Source organism: Cenococcum geophilum (genome assembly GCF_001692895.1).
Source record: "Cenococcum geophilum 1.58 unplaced genomic scaffold K441scaffold_65, whole genome shotgun sequence".
In the NCBI taxonomy this organism is placed as follows: domain Eukaryota; kingdom Fungi; phylum Ascomycota; class Dothideomycetes; order Gloniales; family Gloniaceae; genus Cenococcum; species Cenococcum geophilum.
The window spans coordinates 235,221-256,312 of NW_027137623.1; the positions used below are offsets into that span (position 1 = coordinate 235,221).

At 41.8% G+C, this 21,092-nt stretch overlaps 4 protein-coding genes across 4 annotated transcripts; 1 reads left to right on the forward strand and 3 right to left on the reverse strand.

The window, feature by feature from the left end:
• Window positions 1–9,647: 9,647 nt before the first annotated feature.
• On the reverse strand, window positions 9,648–10,577 carry K441DRAFT_690443 (uncharacterized protein; the record flags this gene model as incomplete). Its single annotated transcript, XM_067652381.1, has 1 exon — window positions 9,648–10,577. One exon carries the CDS (start codon window positions 10,575–10,577, stop codon window positions 9,648–9,650), a length of 930 nt encoding a protein of 309 aa, XP_067498120.1.
• Window positions 10,578–10,898: 321 nt separating this feature from the next.
• K441DRAFT_587741 (uncharacterized protein) lies at window positions 10,899–17,739 on the reverse strand (the record flags this gene model as incomplete). The annotated part of the gene is made up of 2 exons (XM_067644685.1): window positions 10,899–17,441; window positions 17,605–17,739. Coding segments are annotated over 2 exons (6,678 nt in total), but the record flags the coding sequence as incomplete, so codon positions are not given.
• A 151-nt stretch (window positions 17,740–17,890) lies between these two features.
• Window positions 17,891–18,606, forward strand: K441DRAFT_668719 (uncharacterized protein). Its single transcript, XM_067650038.1, has 3 exons — window positions 17,891–17,963; window positions 18,018–18,084; window positions 18,133–18,606. The coding sequence occupies exons 1-3, from the start codon at window positions 17,903–17,905 to the stop codon at window positions 18,179–18,181; spliced, it is 177 nt and encodes a 58-aa protein (XP_067498122.1). The 5' UTR covers window positions 17,891–17,902; the 3' UTR covers window positions 18,182–18,606.
• K441DRAFT_668720 (uncharacterized protein) lies at window positions 18,580–19,004 on the reverse strand (the record flags this gene model as incomplete). The annotated part of the gene is made up of 3 exons (XM_067650039.1): window positions 18,580–18,650; window positions 18,709–18,858; window positions 18,903–19,004. 2 exons carry the CDS (start codon window positions 19,002–19,004, stop codon window positions 18,724–18,726), a joined length of 237 nt encoding a protein of 78 aa, XP_067498123.1. The 3' UTR covers window positions 18,580–18,650; window positions 18,709–18,723.
• Window positions 19,005–21,092: the final 2,088 nt, after the last annotated feature.

Here is a 21,092-nt window from a genome sequence, read left to right on the forward strand (position 1 = left end):
GGCCCTCCGCGATTAAGCTATAAGAGGAGACCACGATCTTAAAACAGAGGAAGGATTGCTTCTATATTAAAAGCGGCTTATAGTCCCCAACGTTAACAATCTACGGACTAAACTAATTCGCGAAGCCTATTACTAAGTCTCTACGGCATACCCTAGTAAAAACAAGACCCGTAAAATTATTAGCGGCCGCTACTACTAGCCTAAGATAGCTATAGATATTAATCAATATATACGGAACTACGACAACTACTAAAGAGCTATAATTTCACAAGACAAGACCCTAAGACTACTAAAACTGCTCCCGATACTAGAGCGCCCCTAGCAATATATCTCTATAGACTTTTATAAACTACCTATAGACCATAATAGTTATAATATAGTTATAATCCTAGTTAACCGCTTTAGCAAGCGCCTATTTTTAATCCCCTGCTATAAAAATATTAATGCTAAAGAGGCGGCCTAGCTATATATCCACTACGTCTACTAAATTTACGGACCGCTAGACACTATTATATTTAATCGCGGGCCGCAGTTTATATTAGCCTTCTGGAACGAGTTTACCTAAATCCTAGGCATTAAGCTAAAGCTCTCTATAGCGTATTACCCTTAAATAGACGGTTAGATAAAGATTATAAATTAGTATTTAGACTAGAGACTCCGGCCCTTTATTAACTACTTCTAGAATAACTGGTCTAAACTACTCCCCTTAATAGACTATGCCCAAGCAACCCTACCCCATAACTCTATAGGGTTTGCCCCTATTTAGCTAGAAATAGGCTACTTACCCTATATAAGCTTTAACTAGAAAAGACTAAAAGAACCCCAGATTATACGCGAGAAACTATTCTATAGTAAGGCCCAGTAGTACACCAAACGCTTAAAAGAGGCCTGGACGGTAGCCTATAAGAACTTAGAAAAAGCCCAAAGGTTAATAAAATAGTAGGCGAATAAACACCGCCGGAAATCTGACTTTGCCCCTAGTAATAGAGTCTAGGTTATAACAAAGAATTGGAGAACTAAGCGGCCTAGCTATAAGCTAGACTACTAGATAGTAGGACCGTATAAGGTCCTAGAGAAGGTAGGCAACTTATATAAGGTAAAGCTCCCAGATTTAATTAAAGTTCACCCTATTTTCTTACTAGATAGGTTATGGAAAGCTATAAGTAACCTATTACCCGGGTAGAAGAACAAGCCTCCCCTACTAATTTAAGTTAGTAGTAATAATAAATGGGAAGTTAAGGAAATACTAGTATATAAGCTAGTATAAGGAGCGCTAAAATACCGTATTTAATAGAAGGGCTATAACCCAGACTTAACCTAGTACCCCGCTTAGAACTTTATAGGCTACCCCCAAAAGCTTAAAGAGTTCTATAATTAATACCCTAACTCACCCGGACCCCTAAAGTACCTAGACGAGTGGATAAAATATTAGTATAATAAAGATAATAAGTTGCTGGAAGAGCATAGAGATAAGAACGCCCTAAGGCCTAAGGAACAAAGCCTACTATAACATACGGCCACCTAGATTTGCACGTCACGTGAGGCCTTTAGATATCCAGGAACTTCGACCGCCGGTCGAAGTTCTTTAATTAGCTGGATCCTTACCAAGAGTTTTAGCGGCTACCCTTTCCACTCTAGCGCTTCTACGTAACCTACGGTCGCCTTATATACTTAGTCTAAACGCACTCGCGTCTCCTTTTCTCTAGTTTTACTTTGTTTCTAATAAAGCCTAAGGGCAGGCTTTCTTTTAAAGGGGGGGGGTGATATTATAGCACCGTAACGCGTAACCTGGACAGGGAGCCTGGATAGGGAGCCTAGACAGGGAGCCTAGTTAGGGGTTCGGCTAAGGACTTGGCGTTATAACGCGTATATATTACGCCTCTACCTCCTATACATACCTCTCCTCTTCTCCTTAGCTTAGTATCTTCGTAATACAGCATTCTACAAACTTCGGTTCAGAGGCATTTATACGAGCCATAACACTAGGATAGCTATTATTAGTATTTATAGACATGAGAGCTTCTTAAAGTTTTGGCTTATATTAGTGCTTAGAGACTAATATCGTGTACTAGAGCACTTAACACACTATAGGAAGGAGCTCTTGCTATACCTGGCCTAAAAAGACTAAAATCAACTAAAAGAACCCTGTAAAACACCTAGAGAATCCCCCTAAGATGCATATATCGCAGGGGAGGCATACGTTAAACGACGGTGGTTCGCACTTGCGCGCGACCGCCAGAACCACGCCTAGCAATAGCCCTCTATAATAAAGACGGGCGAATACTATACTATAAAGCGGAAATACCTTTATTAAGAAGGCATCTAATAAAATATAAAGCCTACTGGACGTATCTAGTACCTAGAATTGCGGGGGAGTAACCGTTAGCTATAATAATCTAACGCAGCTAATAGAATGGCTTCGCCAGCCTAGCGAACCTTAGGCGCCCCTCTAGTAAACCCTTAATTAAATCCTTTAACGGCTAAGTAAAATTAAAAATAAATAAAAAACCCCCTTACCGGCGAACCGCACCTGGGCCGCTATAGCTGCGCTTCTATAATATAGGGAACTTACCCCCCTTAAGATAACAACTAGGTATATAATTATAATATAACCAAATATAGAAAAAGCAGAGGGGCTTAGGGGATAATTAAAAATAGAAGTCCTTATAAAAATCCGTAAAGAGGTCTATAACGCTGTTGTGGTCTAATACCTTAGGAGCGGAGATATTAAAGTTACCCTAAAGGATTAACAGGCAAAGGAATAAGCTGTAAGGGTAGGGAATAGGCTAGGAGAACGTATTGGCATAAAAGTACTCTACGAGGACTACCCAGTTAAAGTCCTAGCGGTCCCTATAAGCCTTAGGGTAGAAAAGGGACGCCAGGCAGATAATATAGCAATTATATAGAAAATAGTAAGATAAATGGAACGCCTTATACTAGGACTTAAGATCACCCGAATCTAATAGCTTTAATAGGAAAATATAAACTAAGTAAATAATAAGAATAATAAGAGGATATAAGGGTTGCTAGAGACTTGCTAGGGAGACGCTAAACGAANGCATGGCTCCCTTATTGTTAGTATATATATACTAGGAATGCAAAAACTCCTTATCTAAAAAGGAATAATTATAAATGGCCTTATATATAATATAAGGCTCTATAATTACAGACTACGCCTAGAATAATGCTATTGCTATATATAATAGGGACATACCTAATCCACATACGCAGTATAGGTGTGCTGCGGCCACTATACAGGCCCCCACAATATAAGATACTACTTAAATTAAGACTAAATAAAATGCGTAAACTGCTACTGAAGCATATATAAGGCGTAGGAGAGAGAAGACTGCATTAAATATAGGAGACGGAAGGTAAGGGCTTAATAGCTGCGGGAATAACTGCACGCGAGGTTATATAAATAGAAATAATAAGCGATAAGCTAGGGGGGCGCAGGTGCCTTTCTAGCGTTTCCTACCTTTAATACTAGGGGGCTAGGCTAGCTGTCCTAAGCCTTAATGGGCCAGAAGCAACGCCGCGCGATATTACTAGACTGTATAGGGATATAAGGGTCACAGGGGATATAAGGGAGAGGACGCCCTATAGAAAGACCCTTATGGACAGCTATAGTAAGCTTAAGACCAGGATAATTAAGAATTAGACTTAACGCGGCAAATATAATATTTATAGCTAACTCTTAAAGGGCGTATAGCTAACTAGTAAGAATAGGGGAAGAACTAGAGATAATAATAGATTTAGATATAGAAGCGCTAGTAGGAACATAAGATACGGGAATGGAAAGCTTTATATAAAATAAGTAGTAACTAGGGTGTAGATATAAGAGATAGAAGTTCTAAATATCCTAGAGAAAGTGGAAATAGAAGAAGTAAGGAATNATANAGAGGCGAAGGACCCNNNCTNGGGGTCNNCNANCTNTNCATTATATAGTATAACTATNGTAATANAAACNACNNTCTTGTAAGGCCCTTACTAGATAGTCTAGACCTAGAGAAATACTATATCCTTACTATATAAGAGCCGTACTATAATACCTATATATAATTAATATACTGCCCCTAAGGATTCTAACTTCTATATAAACTAAAAGCAGCTATACGCGTGTATTTTATAATTAGTAAGACTATTAGCCTGTCCTTATAGTTATAGTAGGTAGTTAATCTAAATATTGCAGTTGTAATAATCTAGATATATAGAGGACCGGTACAAATTATTAATGTATATAACCCTAGGGTTAAAGAGGTCCTATAAATAGAGAATATTATATTAGTAATAAGCTTACTTAAAACTAAAGGCATAGAGTCTATCCTATTAGGAGATATAAACCTCTACCACCTATAGTGGGGGGGTATTTACGTCGCTGCTGAACGATAGGTAGAGTGCCTACTAAAAGCTATAGATACCTGGGGCCTTAAGCTAGCTACCCCCCCCTAGAGTAATTATATGGTAATAAGGATCCGCTAGAAGTATAATTAACCTTATATTTATAGACGAAGGCCTATACTAGAGACTTAAAAGGTATAACCCCAAAGAAGAATAGGCACTTACTTTAGACTATATCCCTATCTAGATATAGCTAGATTTAGATATTAAGGCGCAACTAAATAGTAAAAGATATGTAATAAGGATGCTTAAGGTAAACAGCTTCCTTAATATAGTTAAATAACAACTCTAAGATCTAGAAGAAATCCACCTAATACTAAACAAGCGAGGCTTATTAGCCACCCCTAAGGAGATTAATTAAAGACTAGAAAGGATCTAGGCAGCGATTAAAAATAGGTTAAAAGAGTACTGCCCGGTCTTAAGACCGGGCCCCTACGCGCGATACGTATAGTCCGCATAATACGCGGTTCTTATAGTTAGCCAACAATAAGCAAGAAGGAAATACTTAAGTAGCTATAACCCTAAAGATAAGAGATAATATAAAGACATAAGAAACTAGTTAAAGAATACCCTAAAAAAAGAAGTAAGGAATAACTAAAGACGATTTATAAACGAGCATACTTTTAACCTAAGCCTCCCCTATAATAAGGGCCTATAGGCCATAGCAAAATAGGTAAAGAAAAAGGTAGGGCGATTAGCAGAAGACCTATACCTACCACCCCTATAAAGAGTAGGGGAATTATAGGCTACTAACAATAATAATAAGAAGGTAAAGATTTTTATAAAAAGGTTCTTCCCTTAACCAGCTCTAGCAGACCTTAGTAATATTATGGGTGAAATACTGATAACTTGCCTGTGGGTTAACAGCGACATAATAATAGAGGAAATGGCTAGAACTATTAGCCGCCTTTTAAATAATATAGTACTAGGACTAGATAGGATTCTAAATAAGGCCCTAAAGACCTATAGACTACTTATAGCACCCTAGCTTATAGATGTAGCTAGAGCATGCTTTACTATAGGCTATTACCCGCGACTTGGAAGATCTATAGTGACGGTTATCCTACGAAAAGAAGGTAAAGTAGATTACTTAATCCTAGGAAGCTACCGCCCTATTGCCTTAGAAAACACCCTTAGTAAGATCTTAGAAAAGGTAATAGCGGACCGTATAGCAGATATAGCTAAGGAATACGCCCTACTGCTATAGAGCCAAATAGGGGTAAGAAAGAACCGCTTAATACTATTAGCACTTACGCTACTTACTATTACTATTAAATCTATATAGGTGATGCAAAGGGACTTTATAGTATTAATGCTTAGCCTAGATATTAGTGGCGCCTACAATAATATACCCTATAAGCGTCTCCTATATTACGGGCTAATAGCCATAGAGAATTGCAGAATACTAGAGAAAGCTTATAACACCTATATAGAATAGGCAAGATAATATAGAGTTTAATTCTTACTAAAGAAATACTAGCTAATCTATTTTATAAGAAAACGCAACTAATCTACAGATCTTTAGCACATAATTTACATCTAAGGCTTTAGGGGTTAACTAGTTTAGGGCCTAAGAGTATTAGGAGTATAGGTAGACAGCAAGCTCTAGTAGAGCGTATATGCGGCGTAAGCGGCCCGTAAGGGCTAAGTATAGTATATCGTATTATCTAAGATTATTAACTCTATATAGGGTCTATGCTTTTAAAGGTCACGCCTACTATATATAGCAGTTGTCCGGCTAACCATAATATATAGGTCCAGTATTTGGGCCATTAGAGAATCTGAAAAAGGCCCCCCTAAGTCGCTCCTTAAACTACTTCAAAAGGTCTAAATAGCCTACCTCTGGAGTATAATAGACGCATATAAGCGAACGGCCACAGCACTACTTAAGAAGGAAGCCAATATCCCCCCCCTATAACTATATATTAAAGCCACTGCAATATAAAGGGCGTAAAATAAACGCAACTCTAATGTTATAAAGTATATTAAGACACGCCTAAGTAAACTATAGAGGGACCCTAGGGCGCCCCGTAGGAGAATAAACTAATAACCCTAAAGTAGGGAAGATATATTAGAGAAACAAATAAGGAAAGTAGAAGAAGAATAGTGCTGCTTTAGGGCCCAGGCCTATATAGAGGAGGAAGGGAGACGCGTAAGAGGCCAGTAAAGACAATAGTAAGAGAAAGAAAGGAGCTAAAGTAGAGCACAAAAGAACGCTGGGAAACTATCCACTGTAATGCAATACTGGTTGGACTAACGCTAAAGAGGTATATAGGAGTTAAAGGTATAGAGGCTGACTAAGGCAAGAGGAACCTAAGCTGTAGCATAGTTAATGCTATAGGGGGTAAACACTCTAGGGCTCTAAGAAGGCCTAATAAAGGCAGAAAATATAATAGCAATACTCTTAAGAATAGAAATAATAGGACTAAAAGACTAGCTCTACTAGGTGGGTGTCCTAGTAGGTAGCCTAAGATGCGAATATAGCTGGCTAAGATAGACACCAAAACATATAATACTGTTATGCCCCTTACGCACTAACCGAGAAGTAATACTCTTAGTAGTTGGTATAGAGGACTATAATACACTGCTCTTAATATAAAAAGGCCTTAAGGCGGTTACCTAGTGGCTTATTAGCTAAAATGTACTAAACTAGTTCTAGGTTATAAGGGAAATGATAATAGAGGGTAGGAGGGGCGAGCAACGGGCGCCCCCTAATGACTTTATAGTAGTAGAGTAAAGTGTATAATACTAGCGCGTCCGTAGGCTTATTACGGCAGCAGTGGTTCCTAAGGAGGTTAAAAAGTAAGGTAGTAGGAGCACTATAGGTGACTCGCAGGCGCCCTATAGGCGCCTTATAGGCGAGTCCTAAAAGGCAGAGAGATGGATTATAGGGTTTTCTTAAATAGAGTTTTCTCCCTATATATATATAAGGAGTAGTCCGCGTGGGCCTAATAGGGATCCAAATCGGACGTTAAGCAATGAATTATTATTATATTAGTGCTTAGTTTTAAAGCCTTTTAGGGCCTTTTTAGGAAATAGATAAAAACAGTCCTTTATAGAATGCGTAGTTGTTCTATACTTCTTTTTTTTTAAAAATAGGTCTATTGTATTATACTATATATAATACTACGCATACAGCCTCTAAGCTATAGCGCTATAGCTCTATATATATAAATCCTTTTTAGGCAGCTTAATATGTACTAGTAACTATATCCTAGTAGTTTATAGCTACTTAGTAAAAATACTAGGTTACTAATAACTATTAGGTAGTAAGAAAATAATAAAAAAGATTCTAAAAAATAAGAAATCCTAACGCCTATCCCTATCCTTTTGTAAATTATTTCTATCCTTTTACTCCCTATTATCTATCTACTAAGAGCCTAGTAGGAGTTACCTCCTTCTAAAGATCCTACTGCCATTAGCCACTTTCTAGTAGCTATTTCTGTCCTATCTAGGAATAGAAAAAGAGCTTCTTTTCCTTTCTTTATACAAAATAACTTTTTTAGAGAGAGAGAAGAGCCTAGTTGCCTTTGTATATTCTTTCTCTCTTCTTTATATAGGCTGCAGTCTAGTAGTAGGTGCTTAGGGGATTGTATATCAGTATATTCTCTAAAGCATCTACCTTCTTTATCCTTTCCTATTGTTTTAGAGAAGGATTTAAAGAAACCCTTTCCTAGTTTTAGCTGGAAGAAAGCTGATTATAGCTTTTTAGGATATCTATCCTTAGGTGCTTTAAGAGAAAAGAAATAGCTTCCTTTACAGATCCTAGTATAGTGTTTTCCTTTATTTCTACACTTCTTACAGTACGTGTTAATTTAGGTAAGCGGAGGTTAGAGGACGATAAGGTAAACGATATAGTGAAGTAAGTAAAGTGGATAAACTTAATAAAATTGATAATATTTATCTATGGGGGATCGAGTCTCTATATACCTAGAAGACCCTAGTTCCAGAATATTTACATTCCGTTTTATATTCTAATACGTTACCTAATATACTAGCTAATACGTTACCTAATATACTAGCTAATACGTTACCTAATATACTAGCTAATACACTAGCTAATACTATCTAATATACTAGTTAATACACTAGCTAATACTATTTAATATACTACGTAAAGCCGTAGGGTTCTTCTAGGGTTCTTATATAACGCTTATATAAGTAATATTAGAGTTTATTATTAATAGTACGGAGGCAGCGGCTAAAAGTACCTAGCCTACCTGCGCTATAAATACGCCACAAATGCGCTATAAATTTACTTTCTTGGCGTTCCATATTAGGAAGGAGGGTAGTAGACGAGGTAGTAGACGAGGTAGTAGGTAGAAACAGTAACCCTATACCTTACTACTATACTAAGTAGCTATTATAATGTTATATATCTAAACTTTCGTTATAGAGACCTAAAATCTATCTTCTATACCAGCTCGTCCGGTAGCGGCTTAAATATTAGTATTTATACTGCTATAAATCTTTATAGGAAGGGCCTAAGCCCTTATATAGATATTATATAAGTTACCTATTATATACAGTAGGATATAATAAGAATTTAATGGATTTTAAAAGCTTGTAGAGTATGGTATTAAGGGGAGAGCTGTATACGCCGCAACGCCGCGGTGCGCGCTAAGCATCGCTTACGCCACACTAAGCCACTAAAGGCTAGCGCACACAAGGGGGGGGGCCAGGAACTTTTGCCCGCTGCCTCTGTACTTGTTTTTATATATTTAATTTGTCTAATTAGTCCTAGGTTATCTAGACCCTATAACCAAGGCTATTTCCTAATCTTTAGATACCTGTCTTCTAGATTCGTCCATTAAGTTAGAAAACAGGTTTTCTAAGTTATAGGACATAGCTACTAGTACATATTAAGCTGCCTAAAAGGATTTATATATATAGAACTATAGCGCTATAGCCTAGAGGCTGCATGCGCAGTATTGTACGTAGTATAATATAACGGATATATATATATAAGGAAAAAGAAAGGTTAGTACCGTAATACTCTAACCCTGGCATTATAACATGACCATGCTTAATATTTTAGGCCTTGTTATTATGCCTAGTCTGGATAATGGGATGATGGAGCGGTATATTACTTATATGAAAGCTTATTTCCCTATATCTGGGAGTATGAGCACATAAGAGCTCGGTGTTTTCCACAACCCGTAGAAGCATGCTTTCTGGTTGCTCTAAAGCCCACGCGTGCTGCTTTGCTTAATTCCATTTTCTATTGCTGTGGGTCATAGGCACAATCATCCTCTGTCAGTGTCAGGGCCTTGCGCAATCCCACCGCCGCCAGTATGACTTCCGCTTAGCCGAAATATCCTTTTAACATTTTCCATTCCTTTCTTCATATGAGGGTGATGTGCGAGAAACGCCTCCTCCCCATGTGCCTTTCTCGTGTCATCCTTTTCCCTCTTGGCTGCTCCCATGGCACCTTTTCTCCTTCCTGCAAGTGGATCTAGAGGCCCTGCCCTAGGAGGCCATTCCCCGGTTTCTTTCCAGCCTTGGACAAGTGCACGTGTCATATCCGTCAGATTTATGGGTACAGAGGGCGAGCGTGACGATATGACGACTTTGCTGTATATTTCTGGATAAGTTTTAGGAGAGATGGAGTCTCGGATGGGATTGTGAGGGAGAAGCGGTCGAGCGATCGGGGCGAGGGATTCGAGGTCTTGAGTGAATTGGGATGTAGAGAGTGTAATATTAGAACCGTCATGGCTGGATTCTTCGCAGTTTGTGATGCCATTTGACATTTTTGTTCCAGGGGGGTATGTAGTTGAGATTCTTTTATTCATGTTGGACTTCTTTACGGCAGTGGCGCCTGTCCAAGCATCCCTCCTCTGCACAAAGCAGGCGACTCCTTCATTCCAGGACATTTCCTCTTCTAGCATTGTTCTTCTCTTCCTTTTGCGGTCTTCTAGTTTTGACCCAACGGCAACGGCGATGCTGTCGGGGGAGTCGAATTTATATGGGTCAATGCCGGCATTCATCTCGGGTTCGGTTTCTGCCTCTGAACTAGATGTTGTGCCATAATATCTTGCTCTAAACTCTGTCACTCCACGCACTTCTTCATTAGAATCCGACCACGGGTGAAGTGTGTTTGGCCAGTCCCAGTCGTCACGCACTCTTTCCGCAAGAAAGCGGCAAGCTTCGCGGACGGCAGTTTGGTTGCTTTCCATGGACTGCAGGGCACATGTCACGGAGACTATTGGGACTGCATGTATAAGAAAGTCACGAAAGGATGGCTATGGCGCTGGTTTGCGCCGATAAAATCAGTAAGCCAGTCAGTCATGCCGTGGAGAGCGTCACCTGCTTTGAAAACGTCATGCCACTTTTCGACGCGCCTATTTTAGCGCGATGAGGAAACTCGCCAAATTCTTGTGAACTCCATCTCTATGAAACATCCTGTAAAAGCCGAAATGCTCAATATTCGGGCTCATTCATGGTCATACTACAACACCTGAAGTGCAGCCAAAATATGACAGTCGCTCTTCCTGTGATCAAATAAGAAGCGTTTCTATTTGAAAGTCTCTCTGCCTGCGCCTCTCCTGCTTCTCGGTTCCCAGACTTCCAAATCTCCTATACACCTCGTAAAACCCTTCGATGGCGCTGAGTGTCTTACACTGCTCCTCTTCAACTGTGCCGATATTTACAATGACCTCTTTCCTCATATTCCCTCTTACAACAAAGTATTGATCTTCGACTTTTGCCCAGTTTGTCTGCATAGCCTGATTAAGCTCATTGGTACAGAACTCACGTATATTGTCAAACACCATTGCCACAGGAATGGCTTCCTCGTCAAAGTATGGTGCGAGGGAAGCTTCGAAACTGGCAATTGTCTCCGTAACGAAAGTGCTTAGCTCCTTGAAATACGCAATAAAAGGAAGTACACTATTAGCTTGCTGTGTTCGAGCTTGTATGTAGTCGAGCAAGGGAAGCATCGCCGTAACAGTCTGAAATACGAGCGTAAGGGTATGGAGCACGTGTGGCTGCTCGAGCAATCCAGAATGGTCGACCAGCGACTTAGTCACCCGACAAAGGATCTGGAAAGTGCTGATAATTATCGCAAGTGAAGCTTTGACACTCGTGCTATCGGTAATACTAAAGTTGTAGAACAAATCGTTGAACATTTGACTTGAAGCCTGCAATATTGGCTTGGCAACGATCCAGCCGGCTGGGGTCCGGAATGATACCTCAATGTAAGCAGGAAAGATGGTTTGCAAAAGCACGCGACGTAGCGTAGGTGTTGTAATATCCCCGGCTTCATAAGTGGCTGACATAGCTTCGTGCAGTTGGCTAACTAGGTAAGATTGCAGGTTGTCTACTGCTGCACGTTCAGATACCGTCTGGATGAAGATCGATAGTTGTTTCGTCGTTCGGGAATCTCCCAGTTTGAGAGCATAACTTCTCAATCTTCCTACTACATAGGTCGGATCTGTTGCGGGCAAAGGAAACGCGACAGAGTCTGTGAAGAATTTGTCTACGGCACACAAATCTGAAGTGTACTGTTGCAGGAACTCAACGACCTTTTGAACAAATTCGACGTACGCACCCTTTACTATAGAAGCTTGCTGGAGCTCTTGGTAATTCTTTTTCATGGCGGACATGAGTGCTTTGAGCAATGATATTAACTCTCTCCGAGTGCTACCGAGATCTTGGGGTCTATCGCGCATGACTTCTTCATAGGAACCTCGCATGTTCGATAAGATGCTTGAGATAAGGCTGAGTCGTCGTTCCCGAAATGTAGAGGCTGTGATGCTAACACAACCAGTCTTAGAATCTACCAGAAACGGCAGGTTTCGCAGCAATTGGTTTTGAGGATCCGTATTGATGAGGATGGTGGTGAATCGATGCTGAAATTTGAGTGTGGATTCTCGTTCGACCAAAGACGATAGCCATGCGGATATAAAATCCTGCTGGTGTTCCTCGTATATGTTTCTGTCGTTCTCAATAGCTGACGACATGAAATACGCTGCAAACTTGCGAGTTTGTTCCGTGTCCCGAAGTTGGTGCCACGATATAGGACCGTAGGAGCCTACGTAGTCACCCCAAGATCTTCTCCGCGACTGCACAAGCCATTGAATAGTCATTACCCAAGTATCCACAGCCTGCGTAAGCACGAACTCAGGTGGTGAAATCTCCGCCCCGAAAAGATTCGAGAGGAGATGCCACAATGGTTTTTGAACAAAGTCGAAACAATGGGTACGATTTGTTTGAGTTTCAGCGCCAAAGCCATCATCGAAATCGGGCCATTCACCGTAATCTTGGCTCTCTTCGTTGGTTTGCTGAGAGATCACCTGTTTTCGCAATTGTATTTGGAGTCCTGCATATACTTTGAAGATTTCTAGCGCATCCGAAATAACAGTATTTAGGTTCGAGTTTTTTGCTTCAAAGAGTGCGAACACGTCTGTAGCAGCTGAATCTTTCAAGAGGCGGGTTGCTAAATTTTCGTCCTTAGCACAATTGACTGCATTTTTCATTCCAGCCAGAGCATCTCTCAGTGTAGCTAGGACTTGATTTTGGTTATTCTTGATTGTGGCCCGAAGAACCTCTGGAGAAATATCGCTGTCACCTACGGAATTTGCGGCTTCATAGTGGCTTTCCGCCTCTGTTCGCGCCAGCCGATATTGCATTATTGTCTGCTCCACAATTTCTTTGTACCACAACGAAAATGGTTGGAGTGAGGAATAAGGCTCGTCGGTCGACAATTGAAATCTCACAAGGTTTGCCCAAGCGCGAACATTAAGCCTGCAAGCTTCTCGGTGAGACGACGAATGATCCACAAGGCCTCGGAGAAGATCGACTCTAGGGCGAAATTCCGACGGCGACGCCCAGTACAAAGTGCAGAGAACGTCGTGGTGATTACGAAGTGCATCTAGATCCTCCTGCCTGATACACTCATCTTTACGATAAATACGCCCATGATTTGGGATGAATCGCCACGCTATGCCACGTATTTTCTTGTCAGAGTAAACATTTCGCATACCCCGCAGACCTAAGGCGAGGCTTTTAAGGAAGATATGGAAGGCTCGGTCTTCTGGTTGAACCTCTAGGGACGGATATTCTCCTAGCAGCTCCAGAAACCGTGGGGACCCTCTACTCTCTTCGTGCCGCAACTGGGCAAGACCATTGCGCGCAAAGAAATCGAATACTCCACCCAGAAGCGTTTCGCATTTGCGCCAACCCCAGTTTCTGATAAGGTTATGGCATCTCGTCAGCATAGCTCTGATGTAGGCATTCAAAGAAGAGTTGTTTCCTCTGGAAGATTCAGGACAAAAAGAGAAAAGACGATTTATCATAGATTTAACGAAGCCCCAGTTTTCGTTTGATGTAGTGAAGCGTCGACCAACTTGAAGGGCTCCACTGCTATCAAACTCAACGAATGGTAGAAAGACGAACGCACTATACCAGATCCGCTCAAAAGCTGCAATTTGGTTGATTTTAGCGACCTCAGTGGATAATTCTCCATTTATGACATCCCAGAAAACACTTCCAGGTATGTTAAGCCGATCAAGGACGTGTAAGGTAACAACAAGACATTCGACATAGCATTTCTCCGCGTCAATACCTGCTTCTCGCTCTTGATGCCGCCTATTTTCATCTAAGAAAACTCGTAATTCAGGACAGCCTTTTTGAAGTAAAATCTTGAGCAGGGCCTTGGAAACCTTTTTAACCAAGAGTTCTGCTTCTGGCCCAACAACTAATTCGCAGCTTGGGTGACGTGCTATCTGGACAAGCTGTCCGGAAATGGCAAGTATGTAAGTTAGAATGCGAGTTGACCGGCGGTCAATTTCTTGAGCAAGATTTGCATCAGACCAAGTTACCGTTGTTGTCGATAAAGTGGTGATAAAGAGATGATCTACGAGCTCAAGCATCTTCGTTATAAAAGGCCGACGATCTACAGGATCCAGGAATGATAATGAAGTTGAGAGGTACTTGATGATAGATCGGAGGAAGACGGACGTCTTTGAGAGGGCGTATTTGACGAGATTTTCAGGTTCAGAAGTCAATCCTAAGTTTGGTGAGATATCTACTCGTCTGCAAAATGCATGCACAATTGCAGTTAATTCAGATGATGTTTCTTCAGTCCATGAACTACAATGAAGCCCTTTTCCGTTGTAGGGAATAATAGAGTGTCCTGCGGGTATGTCCAAATCTCTTTGAGTAACATGGAGGCAGCTGCTCAAGTCCCCGCTACCGATAAATGTCGATTGATGAAAGAAGGTCCCGGCTTCTAACGGGAAGACATCGAAATTGATGGAGAATCGAGTACCAAAAGAACTAAGACCAAAAAGTGCCGGAACGTTCTTGCTGCTATGAGTCACCTCGAGGGTCTGATGGAAAACCTCTTCCGGGGGGGGTTCACTCGGTTGTCTAAACTCCCTAGCCTCTACGTCAAGACGACGAACAGGTCCCTTGCGTGGTATATGAACAGTGCGGGATATTACTGGAGCGCGCTGTTGTTGCTTTACAGTGTCGTATGCTAGGGAATCAACACCAAGTTGAGGCGGAAGTATTGCAGCAGCATCATCATGATCATCATCAGCAAGATATCTGGTGAGCTGGGGGTTTCCCATTGACTTCGCATGGCTTAGCTGATCAAGAAACTGTCGGTCAGCCTGGCATAGCTTTTTCTGAAAGGCAGACTTTTGATGTTGCATATCAAACTCTGTCTCAAGGCCTTCCAATTGTGCTGTACGATAAGCTGGAATATTCTTCAATGCTCGGGCCTGTACAAGCTTATGAAGACTTGGACTATGGTTTCCAGTTCCTGTGGGACCGGAAATTGGTTCATAACTATTCCTCTGGACGGGCATAGAATCAAGGGAGAGTTGTTGAAAGTTCGGACTACCACACACTTTGTTCCTGGTCGTTTCTGAAGATACAGGCTTCCTCACAGAAACAGTAGAAAATCGCTTCCGTGTGGGAGGCGGAAGACTTCTTTGTCGGTACTGAGGGTGGGGTTGCTGTTGATTATCTGGTCGATCTATGAGAGGCCAATGCTTCTTTTTCATATTTATTAATTTCCGAGGCTTTAACGAAGGTAAAAGACTTCCAGCCGTCCACTCGCGGAGAGTTCGATTGGCATCTTCAGTGTCTGTATGCGTATGTAACCGGATGTATTTCGTTTTCGGGCTGTGTCGTCCATCTTCAGGCTGACGACGGGCTTGCCTTGCAGCAAGCCTAATGAACTGAGGTATACTATCATTTACCTCTGATCTCATCTGGTGGGAATCAAGTATGCTCAAGCGAGGCGAATGTAGCTTGGGTGGTCTCGGCTTTGGGGTAATTATTTTGCTGTCACCAGTACCTCCAGGTGGCCTGGGTCGAAATGTTGGGGTGTGATTTGACGGGATGCCGCTTGTTCCTTTAAGATGTTTTCTTGGAACATCAAAAACATCTGTCAACTTCGATTGGCGCTTCTGGCTCCTGCTATTGGTCGTTTTCGCACGGGAAGTCGAAGGTAACATTAGATCTACCCGGTTATCTTCGATAACATCTAAGACTCCAGTACTGCCTGTTAAATTGGGGAATGATACCACATTTCTGCTGAGTGAATATGGAGAAGACGGCGATTCGTCAACAACACGGCTATTGAGCAGTCTGTCAGATTCGTCAGAGGTCTCTAGGCTACCGTCAACAGGCTCCGGTTCGGGTGATAGAGTGTTGTTGTTCTTTGAAGATCTTATAACCCTTTGCGCAACACCACGATGAGACTCGAGTCTGTCCGGAGAAATATTACGAGGTTTTTGAGCTTTGGCTGGGGGCCGCCTTTTGAGCTGATCTTGGCGGTCAAGCTTCAGCCACGATGCCGGCAGTACTCCTTTGATTTTTCTCTCAACCTGTTTGAGTTGGCTTGATTCGCTTCCATTCGACTGAGAGTCTGACGTATCCGAATCTGACGGATCCGAATCCGAGGATGATTGAACCATTATAGAGGTCGTACGAGAGATATGGGTTCTTTGCCTTAGAGTGCTTCGTGGAGGTGTATCACTATCACTTTCCCGTGCAATGGCATGTTGAAGAGGACTTGTATCAGAAGACACGATTGGGGTTGGCAGCCGGATCGGAGATGTATCTTTCGGCATTCGAAAGCCGTTACGAATGGCATAACGTATCGGACTACGCAAATGAGGGGAAGGAGGGACATCATAAATACCACTATTCGTTAACCTCAACCGTTTGCCGTGGGATAAAAGAGAAGTTTCGTTTCGTCCGTATTCTCCATAATGCTTTCGCGTTGCGTCAAAATCATGTATCGTTTTGCGACGTTTGTAGCTCTGTTGAACCACGTCAACTTTACACCTAAGGATAGCATCAACATCAGGCAATTCTTCGTCTTCGTCAAATGAAAGGTGTAAGGGAGGCGCGGCGTTCGTCCCCATGTTTTCCTTCAGGAGAGCTGAATCCACATGCACAGTTTCCGTTGGGTTAATTGGTTGGGTCTCATCTTCTGGATCAAATTCTTGCTCTTGGGTTTCCACAGCTTCAAGTGCTAGACTGTGGCTTGGCAAGTCTGCTCCAATATGAACCGGCTTGATCCCTCTAGACTTAAGAGTTTGGCGATATCGTTCGCCTTCTAACAGATACGGATGGAGCTGAATGGGATTTCGCCTTCTCAATGTACGCCTGCTTCGCTGCTGTATCTGCTCCCCTTTAGCAGTCGAAGGTGACCGCATGCTCACATTTAAGGGTATCTTCGTGACCACCACTTGAACAACGTCTGCGCTAGTATCTTGCACTCTGAATGTTCCATATCTTTGCATTAGCCCTCTCTGGTTCTCATCACTTTCAGATTCCGACGACGTCAGCGCGCCTAGTGACGAAGATGAAAAATCTTCACTGAAAGGTAATTGTCTCCCAGCATCAGAGGTATTATGTTGGGGTAGACCTTCATTTTTATCCGGTGTAGATTTTCGTTGCGCGGGTTTTACTAAGGTCAAATCTTGTTGGAGCTCATCAGCCTCACAGACTGTGACTTGCAATGGTTCGTTATGGCCATCGAGCCCAGGAGAGGTTGCTAGATTGTGCTGGGGTTGGACCTGTGCAAATTAGCATTATTTACCGCACCTAGAGCAGAAAGTACCGGACATGTTGCGAAAGCCCCGCGAGAATATAGTCCTGTGAGCTTCTTTCTGCTCCATTCTCAGATAGTGTTCGCGTCCTTAGTTCTGGCGAGGAAGCAAGCGTTGACTTTTCCAGAACTTGATGCGCATTTTGGCGGGGCGGACTTGGCGAACTCGTGCTATGGTCAAGTTCATCTTCTTCATCTGTGTCCTGGACAAAGCCTTTTTCCCGCCATCTTGACATTTGGAACGTCGGGCATGTCGTCTTCAACGTTGCTCAAATGTTTGATAAAGGTGTACTTACCGTTAAATTCACGTCGAATCTTAGTGACGCGATTTTGGGACGCGTCAGAATAAGCGAGCACGTGCTGGTGGAACTTAAGCAGGGACCTCAAAAGATTCAGTGGCAACCTTTTTTGTATCATCAATTCGATGCCATGAGCAGAGCCAGAGGGTTCTTTCCTGTTGTATTAGCCAGCGTGTTTGGCGTGGCTACTGGTATGAGCCATGCACACGCCGAAACATCTTATTTTGCACTAAGAACTTCTGCAGCCATTGCGACATTAGATCCTGCCTTCAAAGAGCAACAGAAGAAGAAGCTAGAAGAGGCACAGGCGCAGTACGTTTTATCATTCATGCATATTTTCACATCATTAAGTTATATTAGAGATAGTTCATCAAGCGGTTCTGCCCAGGATGGCGATGCAATCAGATAGTCCCACTCATAAATGCCGCTGCAAGTTTACCTGCTAGAGACAACTCATTAGAGGAACAGAGTGCTTCATATACGACAAAGTCGCGTCTTTGGTCTCTGTTAGGCTTTTGGGCTTGGGAAAGAGGGCGGACGGGATCAAGTTCGGCCAACCAAAAGGAAGCAACAGCACAGGGTGATTCAGATCAGCATAGCTTACATCCACAACTAAAATCATAGCGTCTTCACAACACAAGAGCAGCATAAACCTTTGCTATGACTAGCTAGACAATTGACGCGTCTTCTTTCGGCCCAGAGCCGTTGTGTTCGCGAACGATTTTATCATCTGGGAGTACCTTTGTACTCGGAAACAATCTTAAGATCAGTGATCTTATTGGACTGGACCGGAGTGGATTTAAACCCCAAATCCACTTCATACGCTGAGGAGGCGGTGGAGCTCCAGGACTCCAATATGGCTCCAGATCAAATATATACTATAAATAGTAAGTCTTGGCAGAAGGTGAGAAAAAAGGTAAGGAAGGAAGAACGTACCAAATCAACCTCAAATCACAAAGCCTCTATATAAGCTTTGTGATCTTCTGCCTTAATCGCCTCCTCAAAGGCAGCATATACGCCCTCATCGTGGCTCTCACTCTCGTCATCATCTGGCTCTATAACCACTGGTCCACCCGGCCCACCCGGCTCCCCGGAGGTGCCTCTGCTACGGCATTTGCTGCTGCATTTACTGCTGCATTTTCTGCTGCTTCTGCTTCTCCCATTGCGGCTTCCTCCATAGCTTCCTTATACGCGGCAACTCGAACCTTTAAGTTCTCCTTTAGTAATACCATTTGTGGTATACGAGCCGCTCGTACTTATCTGATATAGGCGGCAATGCAAGTATATATTGTCGGCTTTTAAATTGATTAATTTTAGGGCTAGGATAACGTCGCAAGATGGTAGAGGTGGGCGTACTAAGAGAAATCGTTCTATCGCGGAGGTAGGAAAGTCGATACAACACCACAACTGTAAGTGTAGATGCAGAGCCGCAACAGCAGAAGCGACAGCAGTAGGGGCAGGATGTTGGTAGGGGGGTACTTGGGCAGTCTCTTTGAGCTCAGCGACGTGTCGCGTGACAGCGCGCGGGCCATCTTGTAGATATCTTCTCGAGCCATCGAGCCCCTTAGATTCTTCCTCATAAAGTATCATATATATCATTTCCATCAGCCTGCTCAGCGTCCGACACAGGTATCCTAGATTCTATGGCTAATACACTAACGTAGTCTGCGGGCAAGTAGCCATTGCGGGCAAGTGGCCAATGTCAAAACTCACCAAAAATTAGAAAACTTATACCTTAATATCTCAACAACCACCAAATAATAAATTCTAATAATTTAGATTTAGACTTACATATATACTTTACAGCTTCTATTAAAGTTGCATAGTAAATAGTTTAGTAGTTTTTAAGATATAGTAATTTGGCCTTATTTGGGCCCTAAATTTTAATATCTTAGGGGTCGTTCGGTTGCAATCTGGAGGCCTTCAGATTCAGTTCAGAATAGAGTTGATCTGGAGCTCCAATCTGATTCTGAGCCGACCGTTCGGTTGAATTCCAGTTCAACTTGACTTCAGCCACAAACTTTTGATGTTCCTCTGACCGCCTAAAAAACACGCTAAAATAAGGCGCACTTTACCATATATGGAATCTGAACTGAGGTCTTGGCGTCAGTTCAAATCAGGAGCTCGAAGCTCCTCATTTGAACTCCAGATTGAATCTGAAGGCTTCAGATTGCACACGTCCGCGCAACCCGTAGAGCCACAGACGCGTGTCAAATCGGGAAGGAGCGCGTTCTTTCTGCCGGACTTTCAGTTTAGATTCAAAAACGTCAGATTGCAACCGAACGACCCCTTAAAAACTACTAAACTATTTGTTACGGACGCTTTAAGTACGATGTTACGACTACTTGGAGAAGAGACGGAAGAAGCTAGTTGGTTGATACAAGCACGGTCCAGGATGGAGCCGATAGAACCATGTGACGAGGAATAGTAACCGAGGTCACATGACGTGCTACGTATTGAACGAGAGGAACGGGAGGAACTTACGTACCTTATGTATAAGACGTATATCACGTATAAGAAGGATTTTATAGGAGTACGGTTGTGTATTTAAGGACCCTTAGTTCTTACCTAGATAGTTCCTTCCTTATAGTGATTCTTAGAATATAATTGGAGTTAATCTATTAGGCAACTATTCCACCAGTTATTATTATATTGTTAACTTCTATATTTACATTTCCTATATACCTAGCCCAATAATAGGACCTACTATAGTTCTTACTATAAGGTTTTGTTATATAATTACTACCTAGTTATAGTATTAAATATAGAAGGTTAAACAACATACCACTAAAAGTAGCCACTATAACGCCATTGACGGCGGCAACTACTTTAAGGTTAGGTAACGACACTAGTATAGCAGATACTAACTTATAGTAACCTATAACGGTTAGATAACTATAAGAGATAGTTAACTAGCTAATAGAAAATAATACAATATTAGAAAATAGGATTAATGGGATAGGCGTAGCAAAGGTTAAGTTACTATTAATTAAAAGATACTTAGGAGAGAGATTAAAGCTTAAAGGATTCTTTATATAAATACACTTTAAGGTTGCGCAAGAAGGAGCTAAGCTAGCAATACCTATAGATTAAATAGCGTACGCAGGATTGTTCTTAATAGAAAGGGCACTTAAATGGTTTAAGCCTTACCTTATAGAAATCTAGGTAAATGGAATAATAACTATAAACTAAGAGGTACGGTTTATATTCTTAAGCTAGAATAGATTTATAGAACGACTTATATAAATATTTAGAGACCTAGAGGCAGTAACTATAGTAGAAAGAAAACTCCAAAATATTACGCAATAAACCTTAGCAAT

Coding starts and splice junctions, on each gene's coding strand:
- K441DRAFT_668719 (XM_067650038.1), top strand. CDS start 17,903: ATGAGCAGAGCCAGAGGGTTCTTTCCTGTTGTATTAGCCAGCGTGTTT. Junction 17,964..18,017: donor CGTGTTTGGCGTGGCTACTG/GTATGAGCCATG, acceptor GAACTTCTGCAG/CCATTGCGACATTAGATCCT. Junction 18,085..18,132: donor CTAGAAGAGGCACAGGCGCA/GTACGTTTTATC, acceptor AAGTTATATTAG/AGATAGTTCATCAAGCGGTT.